Here is a 27,099-nt window from a genome sequence, read left to right as displayed (position 1 = left end):
GACTTACATTATAACCCTCTCAGTTTTTAAGAAAAGTCTTTCTCCCGAAAATGCAAATGAAATGTTCTATATTTTAAAAACTACATATTGTACTAGAAATGTAATTCCATCTTTGAAAGCAGCACTTAATTGCATAAACTCAGCAAGTTTCATCAAAATCAAAAACAAATTTAAACAGACATTTTAAACCACACTGGCCCCTTTCACCTAAATCAACGTACACAGGCTTTTTGCATTTCACCACCATCAAATGCGGCTGCCATGGCTGGCAGTCGAACCCACACTTTTATGCTTGGCACTGCAGTGCCATGGCTTCTACATCAGTAAATGGAAATCTCTAAAAGGAACTGCTGCTTAAATGGAACAACTGCCTCTTATATGATTGGTTTCTTACTTGTATTCTGCACCACTGTTCAGAACTCCTGTTAAACGGAACATAATTTCCTGGGCCCTCCAGGTTCTGTCTAATGAGTCTACTGTATTCCAAATGAACCACCATGGTCAAACTGAATATGGAAAGCTACACAGCGAATACAGGAAGTTACAAGAACTCACCACAAGTGCTTCATGTTCAGCCTTGAGGGTATTGAAGTTCTTGGTAGACACGTCCAACAGCTTTCTTGTGCATGAAAGTGCTGTCTCTTTAACTTCCATGTCTTGCCTATGCTTCCTTTCCATCTCGCTGAGAGATTTCTGCAAGAACAAACACAGGCGTAAAGGTGAAAATGCTTCTTCGCCAGTATCCAAAGAATGAGACATTCAGAGTTTTCAAGAATGATGAACAGAAAATCGAGCAAACTTCCAGGGTGGCGTGAAAGGTTAATTTAGAACAATGACAGAATTCAGCTTCGAGGGACACCAGCGGGAAATATTCAGTTGAGCTAGATTGAAAGACTAGGCTTGTGTAATCATAGAGTTTATTACAATATTTACCAGAGGGAACTCTGGCACTGCGTTTGTTCAGCCACCATGGGAATGACGGGTAGTACACAGATTTGCCTAATCTTCATGGTAGCACCTTCAATGCACTTGTGGCTTTGTTCATTGTTGTGTTTTGGCATTTGTTTCAGATAAAAGAATGGATCGTTGTGAACTACATGAACCGATTTGAATTGGTGAGCCTAAGAAGGTCAAGGTGGTGAAGTGGACCCCCCCCCCCCCCCCACTAAGCATTTTCTGAACTTCATTTTGCGACAAAGCGACTCACAGCGCTCACAGATTGAAACATGACATCAAATCTTAAAGCATAACAATTGGCGTTTGCATCTGTTCGAGATAATGTCGAGTCACTATGAACCTGACCACTAAAGGCATTGTTGTCTATGATGTAAGTACAAGTAAATACAGTAGAACCCCACTGTTACATCCCTCACTGGTGCATTTTCTCGGCTGTTCTGTGGTTTACCACAGGTCCCGGCATAGCTCCCATAGGATCTGATGTACTATTAGGAACCTTGCTGTTACGTCGCAACTACGGGACCTGTATGACACAGTCGACGACCGATAATACGGACTCCACGGGGAACGTAAATAAGTCCAAATTATCGAATGTCCGAAAAAACGAATGCGTCAGGAAAAAAAATACTTTTATTGACACTTCAGGGTCCCGGTGGCCGAAAAATGTTGTCAATGCATTGCTGCCCGCACTTCCGCTTACGTGCAACCATGTCCACCTGTACCTCTGCCAGTGTGATGTGATCACTGTACGATGACGAGCTGGTTTCATTCGTGAAGGAAACACGTCTGTGCGGCGCACTTAGCGGTCGCACAAAGAGGCAGCATGAATGGCGGCGCGGCGCGTTTCAGTTCTCACCTATTAAATGCATGCACTACGCATGCAACTGCACAAGGCCACATGCACTATCGAGCAGTTGACTGAAGATGCTTATCGTAAGGCATGCCAGTGATTTAGCCGTACTGGCGCGTTTGCCACCTGCCGCCATCACGCCTCCGTGCATTTCCACTGCTTATCCGTAAAGACATTGCCGCACGGCGCCGTGATAGCGGCCACTTTGAATTTCCGGTCCGCTTCACCCCGTAACATTTCGGCATTGCGACAAAGCTGACTTTCGGACTTGCTACTGTCGCAAACAGGTCTACTCGCGAAAGCGCTGGTTCGAACCTACGCGATGACAGACGCGGCAGAGGTGGGGGCTTCAATTATTGCCTTTCGGACCTGCAATTTGGGCAGAAAGTCCAAAAAATCGGATGCCGAAGAGTTTTAGCGTCTGAAATTTCAGACGTTTTTGACCATTGACGTCTATGGGGCTGGTGACGGTGCCGCGAAAGCGTCCGAATTTTCGAGCATGACCGGAAAATCGGGCGTCCGAAAAATCGGCAGTTGACTGTATCTGCCGCGTTTCGTTGTCGTTGGTGCTGGCTGTGAGGACGCCGTTGGCACCATTTAACTCGGATCTTTTGAGACAGTGCAGCGTAAGATAAAGCAATTCTCAAGATAAAAATGAACGCGAGCGGAAAACGCTTTACCGCAGACACATTCGACAGGCGGCGATAGCAGCGCGGCGCGGGGATACAGGAACTGGAATGTCAGATGTTCGCGATGTTTCCCACAGTTGACCAGCGCCTCCAAGATCGGCATTTCCAATCACAAATCTCTGAGGCATAAAGTAGCAATCGAAATAAAGCCTCATAGATCACCAATTAGCTTTCGTTTTGATCTCTGAGGCCATACTTTGTATGGTACGGGTGCCGGAGGAGATAATGGCTGGTGATTCGGCGTGCGTGACAGTCTCGGACAGGATCCGGATTATCGAATATAGATCTCGCAGCTGTCCGAAATATTGGTCGTCTTTACACATTACTTCTATGGGATCATCGGCGGTGCCGCGCGACTGTCCGAATTACCGAGCATCTCCGAATTATCGGTGTCCGATTTATCGATCAGCGACTGTACGTCGCAAACTGAGCTTCCAGCCGGCTGGGCAACCACGGAAGAGAGCGGCCATGTTGATTTTTCATGCTGATTGGCCTGGCCAGATTGTAAGATTAGCGGTATGAGTGGTGCAAGCAACACCCATAATGTACTTACAGTTGTCGTGAGCAAAAGCGTAGCCTTTGAGGTTTTTGCTGCAAAGCTGGCGTCTATGATGAATTGGTTCTGGACTTGGTTTTGGTGCTCACGAAAGGAAGGCCTTCAAGACTGGTATTTGTTTCCACTGTCATGTTGGCGTAGACTCATCATTATCGTTATTTGTCAGAGGAGTGTGCGGTCTTCTCGTGCTGCCTTGTTTTCTTGGGGGTCATTGACTTGTCGTGGTGGTTGTGCAAGCGTGCTATGTGCACTTAGTTCTTTCAAGCCTCCAACTGTTGGTGCCAAAGAATCGGATACATTAATTATCTGTGGATGGCGCCACTCTCACCTCCGCAGGTCTATCCGTCAATTAGATCCCGACTGAGTGCGCCAATGTATGCACCAGTGATGAAGTTTTGGAGCAGGGGCCATTTGCTTGGACAATCGCTTTCGGCGGTACTTTTACCTTTGCAAGGCGTTCAGCTGTCTAGTACAAGCCACGGCTGTCCGACAATATGCCAATACAATAGTGCTACACATCGCTTGGAGACACCAACGCATCCGGCAACAACCTTGCGAAGGTATAGCCAAAAGTGATCATATGCCAGGTGTCGTTCGTGGTGGCACTACATTTACCTAAAGGACATAACACTGCAGGGGCTCGAAAAACTCTTTTTGCTGATCAGGCATGAGTAAAGGCACCAGGCAACGTTGCGTGGTTTTTTCAAGCATAGGCATTGAAATAAATTCTGTGCAGCTCACCAATACTCAATTTTTTTTGTTTTTCCTGATTTTAAGCTCTTGCGTTTTCCGGCTCTCACAGTTAATTCTTACAGTCCCTACAAGAACGTGCCAGCGGTGTTCCACTGCGTTATGTCAATGCAATACAAGCTACAAACTAAAGACCATGGGAACAAGCATACAAGCGTCATTACTTAGGTGCATCATTACTTAGATACCAAGGTGCAAACCATTTGCTACGTTCATTTCTTTATGCTTATCATATCCAGCAGTGTTTGGATGTACGACAGGTGTATGACATATAGCACTGCACCTCTGCACAGCTTTCTCAGTGACCAGAACTACTCTTAATTGAAACAATCTTCCAGTGTCTTTATAGTATTCTATTTAAATGAGATTCTACTACACTATAGGACACAACCCTCAAGGGGTATTATACAAATTCGACTTCATGCAATACCTTACTTACACGACTGTAGGTCAACATATTTTAATTAAACCTGAAATTCTTAGAGGGGTGTGGTGAGGGTCCACTTACAATGGAAACAAAAACTTGTACCGCCACTAATGGCAAGAAAAATCGGAAATCAGCGACGCTAAGGCATGGTTATAACCTTACGCTTGCTTTCCGGTCCTACCCATCGAGTATAATTATTCTGCATGCTTGTTTTGAAAAAAATAAAACAAAATAAAGGGGTTTTTTTTTCCTTTGCAAATGTTAGAGCACCAATGAGCTGCTGTTTGTTGTCAGAAGTGCTGCTGATGATTGAAGGAGTGACTCTTCCATCAACAATGGACATCAGAGCACTACATGCCATATATGAAGCGTCGGCCATTGCTGGAAGAGCCACTGTTACAATCAGAACTGGCTGTCCTGTCTGTAACTACTGGTACCCCCCAGTGTCAGGGGGGTTGCCAGTAGTTGATGGATGAGTTTCCTTCTTCGTCTCTTTGTCGTGTCATTTTATTTAACAGCAGAGCTGTTTAAGCCGGCTGTGATAACTTTGGTGTGCACAGAAAACCACAGGTGCGTATGAAAAAGCCACACTACCGAGTACAGCAGGCGCAAGCGTTAAACGAAAACCCTGCTCCGCGAAGTGGAGCATGTGAAACACGTGGAAGAGAGAAAGAGAAAGATAGAAAAAATAGAGAGGGTGGAAGAACAGGAGAAAGAGATAGAAAGAGAAAAAAAAAGAAAGAGAGAAATAAAGGGAATAGATATATATATAAAAAGATAGAAAGACAGAGAAAGACACAGAAAGATAGGAGGAAACAGACATAAAAAAAGCGATAGAAAGAACAGAGAGCAAGACTGAAAGAGAAATAAAGAAAACAATGAAACAGAGAGAAAGAAAAACACATAAAAAGAGATGGAGATAGAAGGAAACCGACACAAGAAAGAGAAAAAACAGAGATCAAGGCAGAAAGAGAAAGAGATAGAGAGAAAGAAACGAAGAAATAGAAAGCAACAGGTACAAAAAACAGGGAGAGAGAGAAGAAAGGAAAAAATAAAGAGAAACAAGGAAGGCCACCCAGCTCCGCTCTACCTTCGGGCTTGGCACCAATGGTATGAAGCTGCCATAATTTTTTTTTTGACGGCCGTGTGCTACTGTTGCACCGGCTCATCATGCTTCATTGTGAGTGCTCCGAGCCCACAAAGCTTTGGTACTAATCGACAGTGTCAAAGAGGGCTGCTAATTCCATGCGAAAAAAACTAACAACTTCGCAGCGGGGTGCAAGTTTCAAGTTTCTCAATGGGTGAGGCAGCAGAAGTGACTGCAGTGTGACCAAATTTTCATATACAACGCCAAGTGCCCAGGTTTTCGCAGGCTGAAGTCATCCACAGCTCGAGGCACAAGTTTCCAAACTATGTGATCGGTCTCTACTGATGACATGCTAAATGGTCACGCAAAAAGCTCATGTCTTTGCTTTGGAAATGAGGGTATGCCAGGCCAACAGGGCATGGCCATCAAAGTTCGTGAGAAGGTCTGCCTTGACAACGACTAGTGAGGACGAGTAAGCAGCCCAGCGACCCCACCCCCCCGACACTAATAAATTTCCTTCATGGAATGCACTCGCGTTTTTATTTTTTATGTACAAATAATGGGGGTTGACATACATATATGTCGACTTACAACCATGTAAATATGGTACAACCAGGAACCTTTGAAGTAACAAATAAAATTTTAAAATGTACGAATTACTGTCCTCTCATACAAATGTTTGTATGAGAGGACAGTAAATGTTTGTTTCTCACTTGAAAAGAATGTGATGTGTCATGCATGAATCATATTGAACAATTCGGTTAATATTTAAATGGGTCTGTAAGATATTCCCCAAGCAAAAAGAAAAGGAACAGCACTTTTTGGAACTAGTAAGAGGTGCAGTGGTGGTGCTTGTTGCTGCATCCTTACCGCATACTCGGCATTCTTTGCTGTTATGCCTTGCTTTAGTTCCCAGACAACAGCTTCATTTAGCTGGTTGTGCTCACGTTCATGAGACCTCTCTTGCTTCTCTTCTCTCAGCTGCTTTTCAACTTGGCTCAGCTTGGCCTGACATCCCTGGAAGACAACACAAATCTTGCATTCCAAGACAGAAGTGGAATGAGCAGGCGACTGGTAAGAACTAAATGAAATGAAATCACAGACAGAGTGCTTCATAAAGGTATAGTTTCCAAGGAATCTGTGGAACACCCTAGGAAAATTCAAGCATCGCTCATGCTTGTCTGCCCAGTGTGTTCCATGCTGCTGCCAATGTGTGATGTACATACATCTGATACAATGTTCTGGTATACTGCGCATAGAGCACAAACGAACTGCAAAGCACCGCAAAGACTGCAGGTTATCGTGGTACGTTAGATTCCAAATTCTACGTACTACACTATTAAACTTGCCTCTGTCATGAAAAATACGTAGAGAAGTTTAATTATTAGATTTTTACTTGCACAAGCATGATTATGAGGCATGCAGCAGTGGAGGCCTCCAGATTAATTTTGATGACTAAGGGCTCTTTACCATGCAGCTAAATCTAAGTGTATGTGCATTCTAGCATTTCGCCCTCATTAAAATGCAGCTGCCATGGCCATGTATTGAACTCACGTCCTTGAGAGTGGTCCATCAAATTTTGTTGCATGAATAATACCCCTGTCACAAGGTCACTTCGGCTTTACTTCAAGAAAGATGCAGTCTTTCTTGCGCCAAAGAAGTTAAACGGAACTTTTCACAATGGGAGTTCGGCAATCTCCATTAGAGGCGAAATGGAGCATTGTCATCCCCAGTAATCAGCAGTTACGAAAAAAATTCCAAGCACAGAACTGCTGCAGTCAACACAATGATAAATTTGATCAGAACTAAAAGTTCTTTCACAGCTTAATCCATTCATAATGTGCATTTAATGAAAAAAAACTACACATATAAATACACCTACTCTCTGCGTCATGCCTCACGAAGAAACACAGTCATGCCGCCATTTTGAATAAGTGTCTCAGAGGGCGTGCACACCAATGCGTAAATCAGCGTACTACTCACTTATGAGTACACTCATTCACACTCACTCAGTCATTTGAAAGGCGTGCGTGTTAGTACGAGTGAGTGACGATACGTGTGAGTAGGCGTGAGTATGAACGTGAATGAGTACTTGCGAGTGTGAGTAGACGTGAGTAAGAACATGAGTGAGTACTCATGAGTGTGAGCAGACATAGTATGAATGTGAGCGAGTACCGATGAGTGTCAGAGGGCATGAGTATGAACGTGAGTGAGTTTGGTTAGTGTAAGAAGACGTATCAATGTGAGTCAGTGCTCAGGTGGTAGAGTAGGCGTGAGTACGAACGTGAGTGAGTACGCATGAGTGTGAGTATACACGAGTAATAACGTGAGTATCTATGGGTGTGAGTAGAGCAAGTATGAGCCTTAGTGCGCAAGTATGAGTTTGAATAAAGTTGTTATTGGGCCTGAGTAAAAAAAAAATCTGGCAGATCCCAAGCATCAATGTAATGCAAAGCTGTCAGTGAGGAGCTGTATACACCACACTGTTTGGATTTGAGGCAAATTGAAGCATTCATGTCATGACATGTTCATTATCGCATGTTTATGATGCATGCATTTAGTATCTGCGATCTGGTAAGGCGGTCGAGATTATCCGGCGCCCTTCACTATGGTGTTTCTTATAGCCCGAGTCGCAATGGGACTTTAAACCTCATACACTGACCAACATTACTGTTGAGCAGGTATGCACACTTGTGGCATGAATACTGGGATTTCATGATCCTCGTCAATATAAAGTAACTTGGATGTGTTTGGCGCCTCGTGTTATTCTGGAATGTCATGATCAATTTATATCGCACAAACCCTAAGGTTGAAAAATGCCCCATTATATCCAAAAGTCTCCTGAACGTGGGTCCATTTGAATGAGCGTGGACTGTATGAATTAAGTCGTATTTAGTGACATAAAAGCATGAGACTGCTCACATGGAATTACATTATGCACACCCATGCCTCTCTTTCATATGCGATGCACCAGTTTCTCGATAGTAACAGCACCCTCTGTGACCTTCATTGCATTCCCTGATACATACAAAACAGAGCACACGTAAAATGTTCACTTACTCGTAACTGTTTCCTGCATGCAGTGAGCTCGCGAAGTTCCTTCACGCTCAAGACAAACAGCTCGTCAGTATTGTCGCCTTCAAAGAAACTGAAGCTCTCACTAATGGCAATGGCGATGCCTTCGTGCAGAAAACGTGCCACATACTCAGTCTCAGGCTTCAGTCTGTAATCTGCAAGAACAAAAGAAAAGCACAGCATTACTGTCTATTGCACTGACAATTGCCTAAAGTACAGTGAAATTATGAAAACTCACCATTATCTTTCCTTCAATTCCTCTATGCAACATTACTAACAGTAACGCGTCTGCCTTGAGACGTGCACACTTTATCTGCCGGCGAGCTCATTCAATCGGTTCAAGCACTTGCTCACAGGGACAACAGAGAATGTGCAAAGCACTGCTTAAATTATCAGTATCAATGCTTACAGTTATTGGTATCAATGCTGCAACAGACACAACATAAATGGAAGCAGCTCAGCCACGGCAGTTGACATGATTACATGATTCAAGAAAGGTTCACTTTTTTCCCACTTGATTTCCTTCAACAGGAACGAAAAATGCAAAGTCATTGATGGTACGATGCATTTTGATTTCCATACTTTGAAAAATCGGAAATTGAATGCACCTGATTATTTATTCACAAGATTTTGGTGGCAGTAGCAATAGGAACCTGTTTTCTGGTGGATACCCTTATTGCATTCGAGACATGTAAGACCGCAGGCATCACTCGTCTCTGTCGGAGGGCTTACTACAGTCGAACCCACTTATAACGATCCCACGTATAACGATCTATCGGTTATAATGACCATATTTGGGTGCACTTACAATTTTCTAATGCTAACCATTGAAGCTGCGTCCACATATAGCGAACTTTTTTTAAAGCCTCCTACTTTTACAACGAACACTTCAGACACGGTCGCGGTAAAAATATGGTGCATACGAAGCGAAAAAGAGTTAAAACAGGCCTTCTAAAGCGTCAGAGTGGCGGCCACTCGCGCGTGCCCCGCTCCAGTTTACTCGCGACTAAGATATCCCTGATTGGCGAAAACCGCACGCTGAGTAGAAACGAAGGTAGCTTGCTGTTGAGCGGCGCGGGCACCGAGAAACGTCGATGCACTGACAGCGAGCGTATACTGCGTGTTTGACCAGGTGACAACTCAAGTGCGCCGCGCATCGTTGTGCAGGGCCGCGAGAGCATCGCTAGGACATAGAGTGCGCATTGCTTGCAAAATGCCTGTTTTCGCCACGTTGAACGAACAGGCTACTTGCCGCACCTGTGCACGGTTCAGAGTGAAGCAGGCACGAAGAACGTACAAACGCACGCATACGGCATACAGAAAGCGGCCCGGCAGTGACTCCGCGAGCCATGTAGGCGACGCGCTGCACGCAACTAGCCAGGGATGATCGGCTCCACGTGGCAGTACCGTGCTTCGGTGAAGCGGTGTCAGTTCATTGCAAATGCGGGTAATTCACTCGTGAGCACGTAGCGGCCGTCGCTTCACGACGCAAAAAGGCTTAGCTTGTCACCGGAGGGGTTGGGTGCACTTTAATAAAAGTGCACAGAAAAAAAAAACGGCTTGGCCGCTAAGCGCACGTTTTTAAAGGCGAGTCCATATACAACGAACTACTGATATAGCGACCACTTTTCGCGACACTTTCGAGTTCGTTATAAGCGGGTTCGACTGTATTACTTAGCACCACATCCTCCTCCCTGCTGTTCATGAATTTCTTAAGCATGCTGTACACTAGCTCAGCCTAAACAGTTTACGAAGTGGTCACACAATTCTACAGCTCCAACTTCAGCGATACGTGGATTAAATTACAGTAGTCTTCTATGCGCATGGTGATAGGCTGTTGCTACAGCGGTTTTCATTTTGCATCCGATTTTAATGAGAATGCAACTTCTAAAGAAATTGTTGCACACAGGATATGTTTGAAGAGCAAGCATGGTAAGGGCTAACTCAATAGCGATACTAAGAGGTCATGCGACCGACTGCAGCCGGTGGCCAAGAAGCAACCAGCGTTCACACCATCTGGCACGACCTGCTTGTTGCCGCATTGAAACACCTCGCGACTGGTGCCACTGGCATTTCACTCACACCACTGTTATCTCGTAAAATAAACAGACATCCTTTTCCTGCACGTCTCATTGGTTCACGAGCTCTGCAACTGCAATCACACGACTGACACATCGAGCAACTGACCCAAAACAATCGCAAAAAAAGTCACGCCATATCCACACAGTGAATGATGTTAGAGCAGCTTGCTCAGAGATGATCGGGTAACCCATGAATCCTCCGTACAAATTCCTCTATCGTCATATAAAGACATGACCATGTAGTTATATATATATATACACATCATATACACGTTTCTTGGGTGTTCATGCTGAGTAGCGGTAGCGAAGTGCACTGAGTGAGCTCCCGGCGAAGAGAAAGGAAGCGTGCCGAGAGCAAACGCTGCATATGGGCGCGGCCCTCTAGCGGTCACCTATCTAACCAGAGCATGCACCGAGTGCGCAGCGAAGTGTGTGGCACTGCCTGAGCAGCGGCGCGCCATCTAGTGATGCTTGAATCACCGGAGAGAGCACAGCTGCGCCTCTAGCGGGAGCAATGAGAACTAGTGCCTACGGCGGGATGGACAAGGCGCGAGCATAAGAAGCTTGGAGAGCAAGCTCCTAAAAGCAACCGATGTTGACACACGACCTGTGCCATTCACTGTCGTGTATGGGTCTTCAAAAGGAACCTCACCTTGGGAGATGAATATGTTAAAGGTGTCTGGAACGGTCTGCTGGACCCACTTGTCAAAAGAGATCAGCGTGCCTTGCTTCATCGACTCTGCTGTGCAAACCTCGATGAAGCAGCTGCCCGGTACGTAGGGGCCCGAGACGTGCAACTCCAGCTCAAGCTCCTCCCAGGTGGCTAAGTGACGTTTGGCTGGTGCACTAAAGTATGCTCCGATGTCCGACAGTGCAACTCCATCTGTCTGCTGGCTGCGGCCGTTTTGTTCGCCGCCGGTCTCCGCTGTAGCAGTTTCCATTGCTTGAAGTTAGCCTGGAAACACGGAGACAAATAGTGCATTCACAAAAGCACAGACTCCGCCAGAATGATTAAGCTGGCAGCAACACTTTACGAGCCATATAGCTCCGCAAGTCTTTTATTACGCAGTTTTAGAGTAAGGCATGCAGAGACAGAATTCGTTGGGTACGATACACTATTTTCGTCACTTAACGTGGGTACCCAGGAGGATAGCGTATGATGCATGCACGGTGGCGACAAACGCTAACGCAAAGCTTTGCACACCCTATCTTAAAACTATTTATACCAGACGCTTTTAAGAGCGCTACACGCTATAGTTTGTTCATTAAATAATGCAATAATAGGCGAATAGCTGTGCATGTTCATAAAACTTTCGAGTGTTGTCTGCGCTAACAAAAAAAAAATAATAATAGAGTTATCACGAAGTCGTTCGGTGAAAAACCAAACTTGAGGATGTTACCGCTGACGCATTCGAGCGTGACCATTGCGTCGCAACAAGTACTGCGAGGCGCATTCGCAAATCGAAATCGCGTACTTCCAATTTTGCTTTCTTCGCTCACTATGCTATGCATTCTGACGCTCACTTTAACAGTGGAATGCGTTTCCTGGTGAAAAAAAAAAAAAAATAAGAAGTTCGCCTAAAGGCCTTGTGGAGTCGGGCAAAGTAGCTCACATTGCTAACCGATCACGTCACACTTTACAAACTCTCACACAATGCGACCGCCAGTTGACGTCAAAGCCAGTCAGTAACCGAAGAATGCAGCGAATTCCATCCGAGCGAAAGTTCTTTCTGACGCAAACGGGCTGCAGGAAGTGAGCATGAGTAGGCATGACAGGCCTCGGAAAAGAGCGTTCCTCGGAGATCTTATCTTCGCACGCACATGCGTGAAAAAAACAATCGTGACGCATTGTCTGCCTTCCGCTCAGCTTGTCAGATATCAACGCTCTTTACACGAAATTAAAGCTTACCGCGCGTAAATTCTCATCCAAAAACCTAGTTCGCGACGCGAACGCGCTCATGGGGTCACCTGTAGCGTCGACGAGCGTCGCTGGTTCGTCGGGAGTCGTTCCTCAAACCCGCAGGCTCCTCCGACTGACCGATGTTTGCGTAGGTGCAATTTGCCAACGACGTCTTGCGAGACGCAATTCCCTTATCGACTTCGGTGTGCTTCAGTCTCGTTTACAGTCCTCAAGGAGGTCGCCCCTTCGACGCCTTCGATCTAGGTAACCCGACCGTGAACGCGCAAGGTTAACGCAAGGCCTCCATGACACCAGTGCAATTCAAAATAAGTAAACAAGCACTAAACTGGGAAAGCAAAGAGCGCGTTATAGTTTTTCTCCCAAGAAATCAAACTCATTTCTCAATGCGGAAGCCAACAACGACGTCAACAGTGAGAGTGGAATATCGTAACGTTGTGCAAGAGTGCTTATCGCCTTCCTGGTGAATGATAAACCAACAACAAAACGCTTGGCATATTGCTAGTACATAAAGGTGTGAGTCATCGTGGCAAGGCTAGGCTGGAAAGAGCAAACAAAAGAGAAAACAACCTCACCAGATGCTGATACTACAGTTTCGATGCGAAGGAACGATGCACGAAACGGAATCGACGGAATGACGGGATTCTAAACAATCACAACATCACGTGACAAGTCTTTTTTTAACTTCAAAAATAATGTTGCGCACTATTATTAACAGTACTAATGAAAACCATGCTACGTGTTGCAAATTATTTTCTTCAAAGAGTTTTATTTTTTAGTTTAATTCAGACTGGGCTACTGCCAACTAACGGCTACTGACGGCGCGCGTGTTTGAAGCGCGATTTTTGAACTTGTTTGAAGCGCATGGCGGTGGTAGCGACCGTAAAATAATAAATAAGAAAACTCGACAGCACAGCCCGTGTGTGAAACAAGAACTCGCGAACGCATAAGTGCCAGCCAAGCCCGTATAAATTGTCCTGGTTCTATTAAATACAAATGTAGTATGGTATTTTGTATATGCATTAGGCTTGTTTGCTCATATCTTGGAGGCAGAAAAAGGATTGTTTGTCCTTCCTCTGTGACTTATATGCGCCCCGGCCGTTTCATGCGAATCTCAGAAGGGCAAAGATTGTGGTAAATGTAAACAATGGCTATGAAATATTAGTCAGGGTCATAATCCTTCGTTCGCCCTTTCTGTTTTGAGCGGCGGTGAGTTGAATACTCTTGTTTAAAGATTGCGATGTGTTGTCATCGCTTTTATATTGGCAAGTTGCTTCTATTGAACCATCATATTGTAAAATAAAAGAGGAGACCAAAACAACGCTTTTTGGACAATAAATATCTGTACCGTGCAGCTGTGGCGGTTAGGTTTGCCGGATTTTCCTTTCTTTCCTCTTTTTTAGTCACTGTAGACGGCGTCGATCGACGGCGGCAGTAGCGCTGGTTCTTCAACCACGAGGTCAACCAAAACGCTTTGTGAACGTTACTGCGTTGCGTCATAGTACTTACAGAAGGAGAAAAAATAAATAATACATATTGCTTCCGACGACATTGCGGCGGGAGACCCAAGATTTAACACTGTTGCTGTGTGGGAATGAATGAATAAAACTTTATTTGACTGTAAACGACGAGCTCTCGCTTGTTGGCTTCATCAGTATTACAAGAAAAAAGGAAAACAAGGAAAGGGTGTTTCGTTAAAAGGGTGCGATTCCGTGTGCTCTAGTTGACGTTAGCGTCGCAAGGTGGTCTACTAGCGACTCTTTATAGACAACTGCAGTAGGGCTTCACTGCAGGCTTTTAAATAAAGTATTACTGTAGTCTAGCATGATCAATAGGTGTCAACATGTGCTTATCCATACGCGGCAAAAGCTTATCGATAATGTTTGCTTGCTTATAATAGGTCGCGGGATCGAATGCCGGCCGCGGCGGCCGCATGCATTTCTATGGACGCGAAATGCCCGTGCACTTAGATTTAAGAGCACGTTAAAAAACCCCAGGTGGTCGAAATTTCCGGCGCCCTCCACTACGGTGTCCCTAATAATCATATCGTGGTTTTGGGACGTAAAACCTCAACTATATAATCATAGGCGTGCGCGCAGGAGGGGGGGGGGCAGGGGGGGGGGGCGGCCGCCCCCCCTAATCAACTAAGAGGGGGGGCGCAAAATCTGTCCCGTACATTGACCCTTCTAGTCACCTAAGAGGGGGGAGGTCGCAAAATCTGCCCCATACATTGACTTAGTAGGGTGGGGGGGGGGGGGCGCTGCGATGAACCTTTGCCCCCCCCCCTGATTGGGAACCCTGCGCACGCCTATGTAATAATTATATTATTACAGTTTGCTTGCTTTTCGTGAGATATATCAGGACTTAATTATTCGGGTATATTTTGCTGGAAGCCGATGAACATACCATGTCCTGATAAAACAAGAAGATAATATTTAATGAAGATAAACGAGGCGAGGTCGGCTTGGAGGCGTCATGCCTCCAGCCATGCCACTCCTCACCGGATAGGTTTTCTAAGTAGCCCTGGTGTGCTTTCAAAGTGCACATGGGAATACACACGTTGCGTTGCAGCGCCGCTTTTAAACAGTCAAACTGAAATATGAAGCATTGAAAACGAGAGAATGACTGTCGGGTCGACATGCACGCAATGCGCGCCATTCCATTGCACTTACTATATTTCAAGACTTGTGTGTTATACTGAAATTTTTGCACAAACAATTCAAATCTTCCATGTGTTTCTACATTACTATGAGGCTTTTTTTTTTAATGGAATTCGTGCGATTCCGTAAACGTTCTGCCACATGATGCGCGAACATGTGGAGTTATTGCTTTGCAATTACAAAGCGTAACTTCCAATATATGAGATATGCAAACAGGGATGTGCGAATAGTGAAATTTCATCTCGAATCGAATTCGAATCGAATAGTGCCGAATGGTGGCCGAAAATATCGAATATCGAATACAAAAGATGTTATTGAAAATTGAAACAACAAATAAATGACACCTGCTCATGTCCTCGAACATATAACACGGTGCGTGACTGCGACCGAAAGACGAATTGTCATGCAGGAACACAAGCTGTTCTACATGACCTGACTTCAGGCTCTCACCGTGATGTTACCGCAGTCACCGCAGCGCCCGCCTCCCTCCCTATTAAGTGAATGTATGGGGCAGACTTTGCCCCCCCCCCCCTCTTCCCTCTTAGGTGACTAGGGGGAAAGAAGCCAAGTCCCCTACCCCTCTGCCGACGTCCAAAGCCATTTCGCTTAATTTACATTTTTGCGTAAATTGCGAAATCTGTTTGCTTGGGGGAGGAGGGGGGGAGCGGGCGAGCGCTGCGCTGAAACTTGGGCCTCCCTAATGAAGAACCCTACGCACGCCATTGGCCATTAAGCTACGGCATTGTGGTTGTTTCTGCAATACTATATGGTTAACCGACCGGCCGCAGGCAGCTCTCCAACCACTGATGTATACATGAAGCAATATACAATGAGCCAACATTGAAAACAGGCCTTGCTCAATTCTACCGGTCCACAGCACAGGCACTGAAGTTAATTATATAGACATTGTGACAATCCTTAGTGTTCCTGCCAGCCCGCACTGTTCCGGTAAATGACCTATATTATCATTTCGAATAATTGAAGCGTCCTCAGCTGTCACTCTTAACCACCCCTATTGCGCTGCTCGTTTGCTCTTTATAATCACTCCGGCAGCGTAGTCGCTGAATGCAACAGATGTCAGATATCTATTTTATATTTCCTTGGTAGTGCTCGGTATCCCCGTCTGCCCAGGACGCCATATTGTTCGACAGCTAGAATATTGTACACTCTTTTGTAGCGTTAGCTACACATGCCTAGCCGGAGCCGATTTCGCGTGGATCCTCATGAGCCGTGCTGCGCATGGGCGAGGGTCAGTGATGTCACACAGCTGGCTCACCGGAGACCGGAGCCGGCATCTCACGCGCTCTCTGCCACCGCCGCGCGCGACTCGCTGCTGCTGGTCTGCGCATTCGAGAGGAGTGACGTCGTAGCCATGGCAGACACATTGGCACCGGCGCGCGCGCAGCTATTCGCCTTCGCTGTGCAGTCGCCGTCTGACACTGCGCCGGAGCCGCTAGACAGCGCCTCTGACTGGCGTTTGCAGGTGGGTAACGCCATGGAGGAGGAGAGCGCAAATGCTGCTCGACGGCGCAGAAGAGCCGAGAAGCTTATTTCATCGGATCCCGAAGTAGTTGCCTGACAATTAGCGGTTCAGCGTACCAAGAATGAACACAAGAAGGCTAATAATCCTAGACAATCTTGAAAGCTAAGAACAATCAGCTAAACCTTTGCTATCCTGGCATAGCCGATCTAAGCCATTGCAAATATTTTTATGAAACAAGTGACCCACGCGAGATATTTTTTTTTATTTTGTATGTTTATGTGTGGACGTATGTGCCCTACTAAGAAGTTGCGCAAAAAGAAAAGTCTTTCATCTTAATTGTGCGCTGTTGTCTCGCATACTGCTCACACTCATGAAACTAAAGGAAACGATATTTAGACAAAAATAATAGCGAACAGGTATATAAAATATATTATTGTTGGGGTTTTACGTCCCAAAACCACGATATGATTGTACGAAGCCGTAGTGGAGGGCTCCGGAAATTTTGGCCATCTGGTGTTCTTTAACGTGCACCTAAATCTAAGCACAGGGGCCTCTAGCATTTCGCCTCCATCGAAATGCGGTCGCCGCGAACGGGATTCGATCCGAAACAGGTGTACGTCTACACAGTTCTTATTAAAATAAAAGCAAACAATACGTGTAGAAGCTGAAATAAATAACAAATCAGGCAACGCAAAATAAAATCGTCGCGAGTAATTCGATTTCTTAGTCACACCTGAATTCACTGGCGTACCCTGGGAGGATGGGAGAGAGAGGGAGCTTGAATATTTTCCCGAAAATTTTCACCTATGCATGTGTGTATACTCGTACATATATCCCTTTCAGTCCGGAGTTTTTTGTAGAGTAGAAAAAACAAATTTAATGCTCTTTTCTAGCTAAGAGGCTATTGAAAAGTACGCAAAAAAAAAAATAAAGGAGAATGTAAGTGCAGTGGTTTTCATGGTAGAACCACATCCAGTATACGGGACGCTGGGATTCATTTGTTGCACTTATGGGTACACACATTCTGTTTTCTTCCTTGAAAGAATGTTGCTTTCGTTCCTGTCAGACGGATAATTGTCTTGGAAAACACAACAACGGTTTGTTTTGACCCGAGAAAAGCGGAAAAAGTTTCGCGTGGTTAACTGCCGCACATGGCGTTCAGCACCGTGAAGAGAGAGAGAGAAAAAAAACAAAACAAAAGCAAAACAAAAAAAAAAACTTGGGAAGGAGCGCGCCTGGCGTCCACGAGCCAACCTCCTCCGGCGCCTCTCCCTCCTCGTGCTCCATGCTCTTTGTGCAATTCCCAGCATGCTCCTGTTTCATTTTTTTTTTCTGGTTGTGCCTTAAGATTGTCACGTGATGCTCCCTCTTAATTTTCTTCTTCTTCCTCCTTGTTTAGCACGATGCGCGCCAATTGCATCCTCCTGGTGTCCAGTGTACTGGACGTAAATACATTCTTGCAAATGCGAGCAAACTTCTGATTACAAAAAGGCTACCTTTTCGCAATATTGTTTCAAGGGGACATAAGTTAACTCGCACGATTTAAAATATTTGAATTGCGCGAAGATAGCTCCTCAAATAATTTGGTATACTTGAGCACACCGTACACGTGACTCTCCTCGTTGACCGCGCCATCACTCTGAGGTGGACCCATAAAAGAATGCGGCTGAGGGAGGAGCTACATTCAAAACCATATTGCTCGCCTCTTAGAGAAGCTGCTAAAGTGGTATCGGCTCCGATTCTGGCTATGCTTGGTTTTCTACACCGCTTTTTTTTTTGTTATGTGCAATACCCTGGTCGCTGTATTGGAAAGGGATATACAAGCGCACACAGGAACATACACAATGGGTGGTTCAACCCCCCCCCCCTTCCATTTTCCCGGAAAAAGAAATTCTGTATACGCCCCTGACGTCGTTTACGGTGTAATTCACCGGGGGACTTACGGTCGCTCATACACGTCACGCACATACATACATACATACATACATACATACATACATACATACATACATACATACATACATACATACATACATACATACATACATACATACATACATACATACATACATACATACATACATACATACATTACCGCGTACAAACACGACAGCAGAACAGTGAGAAATAGAATGCGTCTGAAATGGAAAAAGCAAACAAGCAGGGCGTGCGGGGCGTGGAAACAGGAAGGCAGGCACGTCGAAGCGTGGTTCCGCTGTGCAGGAGACGCGTGACGTAAGCGTCCGAGCAAGGATCCGCCGATGGAACAGGGCCAGCGGGTGAAGAACCTCTCATGGTGGAACGATGTATCCGGGCAATATGCGAAGGCTTCTGTGCAGGCAACGAAGGTAACGCAACCTAATGTTCCCCCTATATACGTAGTGCTGCACCTAGCTTTAGCGAAGAATTTAAAAAAGAAAGAGAGATAAAGAATTACATAAAGAAAAACTACTACAGAATTCGGCTTTGACGCTCATGAGCACTCATCTGTTGTTTTCCTTCACCATGACTTTTGTGGGCTAATTTATTGGAAAATAAGAAATGAAAAAGGAACACAAGGTTTCAGGAACAAGAGTACTATACCTGTAGCGTCAGCTAACTGGGGCACCATATACGTCTGGCCATGTATGAATGGTCTAAATGGAGACAGATATAGAAAGTTGTTATAAGGGCATACTAAAGAGAATATGGAATTGAACCATAAGCGTGCGCAGGGTTGTTCTTTTCTTTTCTTCTTTTTTTTTTTTTTTTTGGGGGGGGGGGGGGGTCGGTTGAGTCCAAAAGAAAACGAGCTCCGCAATAGGTGCAAAGATTAAAATTAAGCGATGACGTGCTTCTCCAAAAGGCCTGCCATTAGGCTCCGCGGCTTTCCGGGGTAAAGATGGGAACTGAACAGATAAGTGAACATAGCCATAACCCTACGCATTGAAAAATGACGTGAAAGATCCGACTGAGTGACGGTATGGGGCAGAATGTACCTCCTTTTAGATGACTTGAGCCCCCCCCCCCCCCCCCCCCGTGCGACACCTATGAATTGAACCGTAGTAGTAAATTACTCTTTCTGCAATACCATAAAAAAAGAATAATGAAACGAAAGAAAGCGTGATAATGTACAAATGTTGCAACAAAAGAAAAGACGAGTGGCGACGCCGACCATGAGGTCTGCACACACGGCTCGCCGCGACGTTTAAGTTTGTAGTTTACTAATTATCGGTACCGATGGACAACTTCGTTTTGTGAAAAAGCCGAAGGGCTGAACTTACCGAGAGAGTGAGACGGCGTAAACTCTCAAGACCAGGAGAAATTACAGCGGTTCAAGAACTTTACTGAGGCACAAGGGCCGTAATACGAAGTAAACACTTTCAAATCCGTTACGTCGAAATGACGTAGGTACCACCGTACCAGCACCTTAGGTTCTGACGCGACATGTGACACGCCTGTCCCAACGATTCTGGGGAGAGAGAGCGAGAGAGAGAGAGGGAATAGATTCTGGAGAGAAATGGATAGTAAGTAAAGTAGTAGCCAGTCATATACCGTAATGTATTCAGTGAATGAAAACATTGCGAAAATGGTTCATTAGAAAAATAAAGTCAGCCAAGTAAATTGACCTGTTGCTTCTGCGTTAGTGTCCCAGATGCCAAGGAGTGGCAACAAACGAGCAAATATCTATAACAAGCCGACGCGTCTAGTATCATGCTGGCCACGTGTTACGTGAAACGACGTCTTGAATTCACTCGCATGGGCTTATGAACGGTGTATTTTCACGCCATCACAGCGATTCAGTGAAGCCATGAATGCTATATGAACCTGCCAAGCTTCGCCACTCGCACGGTTTCGCTTCGTCTGACTCGACTTCGTATAATTGACGTGTTACCGCAGCTCCTCGCGTGGTAGAAACCGTTACTCACTCCGCATATAAATGAGACGCGTGTTCATACGTGAGAGCGCATGCAGTGCATGCGCGTGCTTGGTGTATCACCTCGAGGGGGTGAAAAACGGCGCGAACATGGAGATTAACCATTTACGGAGCAGTCAATCATCTTCATCAGCAAAGTTAGAAATTGGGCTAGTTGGTTGTGCATGTTGTGTTACACTATACGGCGATAATCACGTTGAAACTGAGTAAGACAAACGTGACGTGGTACACGCGACGAATAAACTTAAACAAACGCGCAAGCGTGCACGCCAGCCATCGTGCGTACGCTGCACAGTTCAAAAACGTGCCGCGACTGTTAATTATGCATACGATCTCGGCGCCTATGTACTTCGCGGTGAAATGGCGAAACCTTCGCGTCTCTTTGTTTCTCGTTCGCGTAGTTAGCCGTTCCGGCTGTGCCGAAAGACACAGGCAGTGTACAACGCGTGTTCGATCGCTAAGCACAAGCTCGCACATGCAGGGCATCCGCAATGTATGTACACAGACCTGCGCGCACGATACTCGGATTCGACAGGGACGGTATACAGTGTCCTGGAAACGTGCTCGGCATCACACGTATACGCGAGCCGTTATCGCCATTGGGATTCAGGGCACCGCGCCTTGTATAGTGTCGTGTTTATCATCCGCGTGTGCGTGGCATCGAGTGCGCCATCGCGCGTCTCCGCTCCGTGAGTAGATATATCGAGGGTCCAATTCATCTAGCTTATACCTTCGATGATGTATCTACTATAGGAGAGTTTTATCGTCTCGGCGGCTCGCGCCTGCCACAAGAGAGCTTTGACGAGCGAAGACTTACGCCCCCCGTATCTTTCCACGTAGGATACAAGTTACACAAATCGACGTTTCGAAATGGGCGTGCAGAGAGGAGGCGAAACGTGCATGGAAAACAACGCAAACAGGACGCGAGAAGAGGGGACACGCAACAGCGCTTTGATTGCGGTTGGCAGTCACTGTTGAACAAGTGTGTGTCCAAGTGTGAGCGTACACTCACTTGATTTCAGAAGCTTTTCACGTGTAGCGTAGCCGAATGTTTTTTTTTTTTTTTTTTTGTTCGGGGGGGGGGGGGGGGCTCCACCATATATATACTTTATGCATGTTCTTGCGCGCGTTTGTATGTGTGCTTGTATATCTACACATGCCAAAATGAAAAAAATTCGGCAGATCCTACGTACCGTGGGAATCGGTGTTATGCGAAGCATGTGCGGAATGGTGACCGTGGCGTAGTTTTTCACATTGAAGGAAACGTTACGGAATGACGCTAGAGAAATATGGAAGTGGTATACACACACTCATACGTTGAAGAGTGGCATATGAATTATATAACCAGTTGTTTACAGTTGCGAAACGATGCCAACAGCAGCATGGGTGTTACCAACACCGGACTCGGTAAGCTGCTATGTAGTGCTTATATTCTTCAATACCGGATAGCGCGAATCCGAACAGCACAAAGCAGAAACACATATGCACAGGACAGGCGTTACTCGCAACGAACCTTCATTGAAGAATGTTTCTCTGGATATACACACAGCCGAGTGGCACGCGCAGGCGCCCTGTACGTACGTACGTTACAGCCACAGTTGCAGTTGTTACAGTTGCGTTACAGTTGGTATACTTGTCCGAGCGCACGCACGTTTCACGAACCCGTACGTATGCGTAGAAGGGGCTCTTGACAGTTCTTGAACAAGGTCATCGTCACCGTGATCACTGAGCACCAGCAGCTGTACCGGACTTGTTAATCGGATCCGTTCGTCAGGGGCGTAGCCAGAAATTTTTTTCGGGGGGGTTCAACCATACTTTATGTATGTTCGTGCGTGTGTTTGTATGTGCGCGTGTATATATACGCAAGCAAAACTGAAAAATTTCGGGGGGGAAGGTTTGAACCCCCCCGACCCCCCCCCCCCCTGGCTACGCCCCTGCCGTTCGTGATCGCGGCTACGAGGGGCCTAAGTGTAGTGAAGTGCGAGGTATAGCACAGCTGGTGGAAATCCTGGATGCCTCTTACGATGAAATGATCTATGCCTCCTGTCCTGGACATGGCAGCGAGGTTTCTTGATGCCCTGTCCACATTCAAGCCGTCTTTCACGCAATATAAAGACCAGGCGTTGTTGGGTCTTGATAAATCAATGAAGTCACCGGTAATGATGAGAGGCCTGGTCCTCTCGGCAAATTTATTGTAGGAAGCATTGACCCCGGTTTTTTAGTAATCAACGTGGTAAACGTTGCGGACCACGTGAACGAGTGCATGGTAGTTGAGTGTCTTCCAGGGGTGTTATGTCTTCAGCTTCCTCACTTTCCTTGCGTCCGCCGCGGTGGTATAGCGGTTACGGTGCTCGGCTGGTGACCCGAAGGTCGTGGGTTCGATCCCGGCCGCGACGGTCGCATTTCGATGGAGGCAGAATGCTAGATGCCCGTGTACTGTGCGATCTCGGTGCATGTTATAGAATACCAGGTGGTCAAAATTTCCGGAGCCACTCACTACGGCGTCTGTCATAATCATATCGTGGTGTTGAGACACAAAACCCCAACAATTATTATTATCACTTTCCTTGCATGTCAGTGTGTGTGTTCTCGGTTACTGTGTTGGTTGAGAGTTTGTGTCACCTGTGGCACATACCCGCATAACATGAACTCTGGTAGGCGGGTATGTGCCACACGTGACTGAGAGAAAGGGTTTCACGACGTAGGTGACAGGTATTTTGCGTTATTCACGTCATGACCAGTGAATCGTGTTCGTCATACACTGTTCCCCTGCTGTGCCAATTTTCGTATATTACAAGTTATGGAGACAACAAGGAGAGCGCCCAGACGTAGGCGGCTAGATAGATAGATAGATAGATAGATAGATAGATAGATACGCAGATAGAAACGCCCAAAGTGCCCGAGGTTCGCTAAGAAATGCTTCGCATTTAAAAATTCGGGGGGGGGGGGGGGGGAGGTGTTGAACTATCTACGCCAGTGATACGTTTGGTGATGCCTGTGTAAGCCACGCATCCTAGCACTCCTTCCAAAACAGGCATCTGTCTTATCCGTGCATATAGGTCGGCAAACTCCCTCATGAGTTGACTCACTCGGACTCCGATCGGGCCTCGCGTCTTAGCCCGAGTGAGTCCAGTTCAGGAAAATTTGGGTGAGTCCGAGTCTAAGTGAGTCCGGTTGACGAAAATTTCGTGAATCCGAATCCGAGCGAGCCATCAGCGATAAATATATTTCTTGAGGGATTCTGAGTGAGTTCCACCTTTTCTTGCCTACCTATGGTCCTATACCTACTTATCTTCAGCATTACTATCAGCTTGATATCGGCTTATGTTTATACTTAAGTCTACTCACACATATCTCAATGCACTAACGTTCACGCGCCACCTCAATATTTATTTATCAGAGGCGTGAGCTGGGGTTGGGGGGTGCCATGACCTCCCCCGCAAACTCTTCCGAGTGAGCCCTCAGAGCAAAATATATTCCTTGAGTGAGTGTGAGTGAGCTCCAATTTTTTTGCCGACTTAAGTATCCGTGCAACAAAAACCTGTATGCTCTACTTTTGATGCTCTCTTCCTTAGCTCTCCCGTAATATAGCACACAGTACACTAAATCGCGGGCTTTTTTTTTTTCGAAACACGCTTTGAAAACACGCCATTTTTATTCGTAAATTACAATACGCGCCCGCAATTAATTAGTTAAAATCCTGATTAGTGAATGTGTCAGCACCTTCGCGCCCATTAAAAAAAAAACGAACGTGATAATGCCCATTTAATCGTCAGCGGTAATCCTGTGGGATCGCGCCACAAAATGTGATGAATCTGCTTACCTTGACTTCCGGCGGAACCTTTGAAGCAGGCTAATCTATTCGCTTTTCGCATGGCTTCGCAGCAAACGAAAGACAATGCGCTCCACAGCCCATTCGCTGCTTTTTTTAATTGCAAATACATGCAGCAGGAGTAAACCTCAAACCCGCAAATCCTCGCTATTTAATGCTACCGCCGGCTTAGCTAAATATTTTAAAATCTCGTCGGCGTTACCGACAACACAGAGTTGGCACAGACGCGTGCATTTCTACGTAAAAAAATAAAAGGAGCGCGGACGGCAGCTCCAACGCACACCGGAAACAACCGGGCACCGCACCATTAACGGTTCGTTGATTGTTAATGTTTATGTATTGAGCGCAGTTATCTCGAGGAGGGAACGTTTTTCTTGCGCTGTAACCTTCGCACCAAAGTCAGGAGGTAAAGAAAAAACAAAAACGGCGTTTTTCAATCTTGGCGAACTGTGATTCCGGGTATGAGTTTATAACCGCTCGTTTCATCGACGGGACTTTGCTCAACGTAAACTCCTGGCGTCGTATAAATCTATATGGACACGCTTCAGACAGTGCACGGTTTACCTGCCTTGGCGCCTTCCTGTCGTTACATTCTAACCGCGCATGGCTTTTCTCATCAGCGCACCGGGCGCCATAAAATCGCATGAACCTTGAAGGCGCGGCCTCGATAGTATATACAGACGCGGACGGGAAGCGCGCACGGAAGCCGATCAGCTCGCGTGCAGGCTTTATACCATCACTGGGGGACTCTTTTCCTCTATACCTTGTTTCATATATTTTTGTTGCTTTTCACTGTAAAACATGTAGCATATGATCCTACAGATGTCTCCTCTGCGATAACGCCTTTGAGGCAACGCAGGTATCCTGTAAATAAATAAATAAATAAGTAATATATATCTCATATCGAGGGGAATGCGCATTTCTCTGTTTTGACAGCCGCAGAACCGTCTATTAGAATTAAAGTGAAAGATATCTTACCGAAACACCTGGTCGATTATCGACATTGATAACTGCATCGGACATTTTTTTTTTTAAGAGAAACCTTGCTGAATATTAAAAGCCGGAGCATTCCAAAGTTGGAGTTTACGTATAAGGTATACGTGATCGAAGCCTGCGATTGGGGACCGCCTCAGATGTTTGTTGCCCGACAGAAGCGTAGCGAGAAATTTTTTTCGGGGAGGGAGGAGGGGAGGAGTTCAACCATCCCTTTTATTATAGTATATGTTCGTGCGTGCGTTTGTATGTGTGCGTGTGTATATGCACATGCAACCCCCCCCCCCCTGGCTACGCCCCTGTTGCCCGACTAGAGTACGCGTCAGTTGAAGAAGGTTTCGCATTACGAAACTATGCGTTAGCACAACACGACAGCGAAGCTGTCGATGTCGGCGATATCGAGTCCTCTAAATACAGCGTATAGCGCAAATTTGATTCTTCTTCGTGATTCACAGATCTATGACATCATGAAGACAGTTCCAAATATTCTCAGGTGCTGCAGTTTTTGAGACTAATGTGTCATATGTCCGCAGGCTACAGTGATATTCTGGACCACACGCACATAGGCGTGCGCACAGGGGCGGCAAGGGGGAGCGCCCCCCCCCCCCCCTAATCACCTAAGAGGGGGGCGCAAGATGTGCCGCGTACATTGACCCTTCTAGTCACCTAAGATGGGGGAGGGGGTGCAAACCTGCCTTATACATTGACTTAGTAGGGTGGGGGGGGCGCTGCGACGAACCTTTGCCCCCCCTGATGGGGAACCCTGCGCACGCTTACGCACACGCATGTAGATAGGCGTACGCATGAGGGTGGGGGTGGAAGGGAGGTGGAATCCCTCCACCCCCTCCTTAATAATGTGAAGGGAGGTGCCGATTCTGCCCCATACCTTCACTAAGTCAGACCTTCCACTCCATTTTTTAATGCGCAGGGTTATAGATACGCACGTTTTTTAGGCTAATTCGATTAAATGTTTACTTCCCAACTACACCCATGTAAAGCCATGGACCAATGGCAGGCCGTTGTGAGAACCACGTCACCGCTTCATTTTTGCATCCATGGAGGAGGAGGAATGAACTTTATTGACAAAAACCAGCAAGTTTAGGTGGCCGGGCCTAGGCCTCCCATGAGGGGCCGTCAAGGTCTTGGCTCGACGCCGCCTCACGGGCGTGCTGGGTCGCCCAGGTTTGTTCACCGAAGGCGGAACTCCGCAGAGCCTCGCGCAGCCTCGAGGAGAGGGTCGTGGTGTTAGTGTGTGTGCTGTGACGGCCCTGCCGGGCACTTCCACAGCACCTGCGGAAGCGTAGCCGGGTGAGTGCCACAGCACCGACAGTTGGGGGTATAGTGTATGATCTCTGCAGCCACGGAGGAGCTGTTTTAAATGCGAAGCATTTCTTAGCGAACCTCTGGCACTTTGGTGAAACCAAAGTGCCAGAGGTTCGGTGAAACCAAAGTGCCATTTCTGGCGAACCTCTGGCACTGTGGTGAAACTTGTTCTCAGCATTACTATCAGCCTTCTATCGGCTTACGTTTATACTCAAGTCTATTCACACATGTCTCAACACACTAGCGTTCATGCACCACTTCAATATTTATTGATCAGAGGTGTGAGTTAGAAGGAGGGGGAGGGGTGCCATGGCTATTCTCGCAAACTCTTTCATGGGAAGTTCTTGATAAAATTATCGCGCGTGAGTCGCGCATTTCATGAAAATCCTTACTGCATTGAAACCACTGATAACTCGTATTTGAAGGTAAGATATCAAAAGGAGCATTGTAGAGCACCGATTATGTGAGATGTTCGCGTTAAAGAGCCCAGACATCATGATCG

General features: G+C 46.3%; 1 protein-coding gene across 2 annotated transcripts in view; it reads right to left on the bottom strand.

Moving 5' to 3' along the window:
* LOC119394089 (uncharacterized) overlaps nucleotides 1-13,050 on the bottom strand; it is a 44,323-nt gene extending 31,273 nt beyond the window's left edge. The window contains exons 1-5 of one of the 2 annotated variants that reach the window (XM_037661320.2): nucleotides 12,966-13,050; nucleotides 11,125-11,427; nucleotides 8,377-8,546; nucleotides 6,187-6,333; nucleotides 556-693 (exon numbers count right to left, since the gene is read on the bottom strand). In XM_037661320.2, coding sequence (XP_037517248.1) covers nucleotides 556-693; nucleotides 6,187-6,333; nucleotides 8,377-8,546; nucleotides 11,125-11,413 — 744 coding nt within the window. In that variant the 5' untranslated portion in view covers nucleotides 11,414-11,427; nucleotides 12,966-13,050. Of the gene's footprint in view, nucleotides 1-555; nucleotides 694-6,186; nucleotides 6,334-8,376; nucleotides 8,547-11,124; nucleotides 11,428-12,440; nucleotides 12,689-12,965 lie in introns of those variants that run through there. The other variant, XM_037661321.2, reaches the window with a different exon arrangement.
* Nucleotides 13,051-27,099: the final 14,049 nt, after the last annotated feature.

Source organism: Rhipicephalus sanguineus, chromosome 5 (genome assembly GCF_013339695.2).
Source record: "Rhipicephalus sanguineus isolate Rsan-2018 chromosome 5, BIME_Rsan_1.4, whole genome shotgun sequence".
In the NCBI taxonomy this organism is placed as follows: Eukaryota; Metazoa; Arthropoda; class Arachnida; order Ixodida; family Ixodidae; genus Rhipicephalus; species Rhipicephalus sanguineus.
This window is presented reverse-complemented; position numbering and strand designations above follow the sequence as displayed.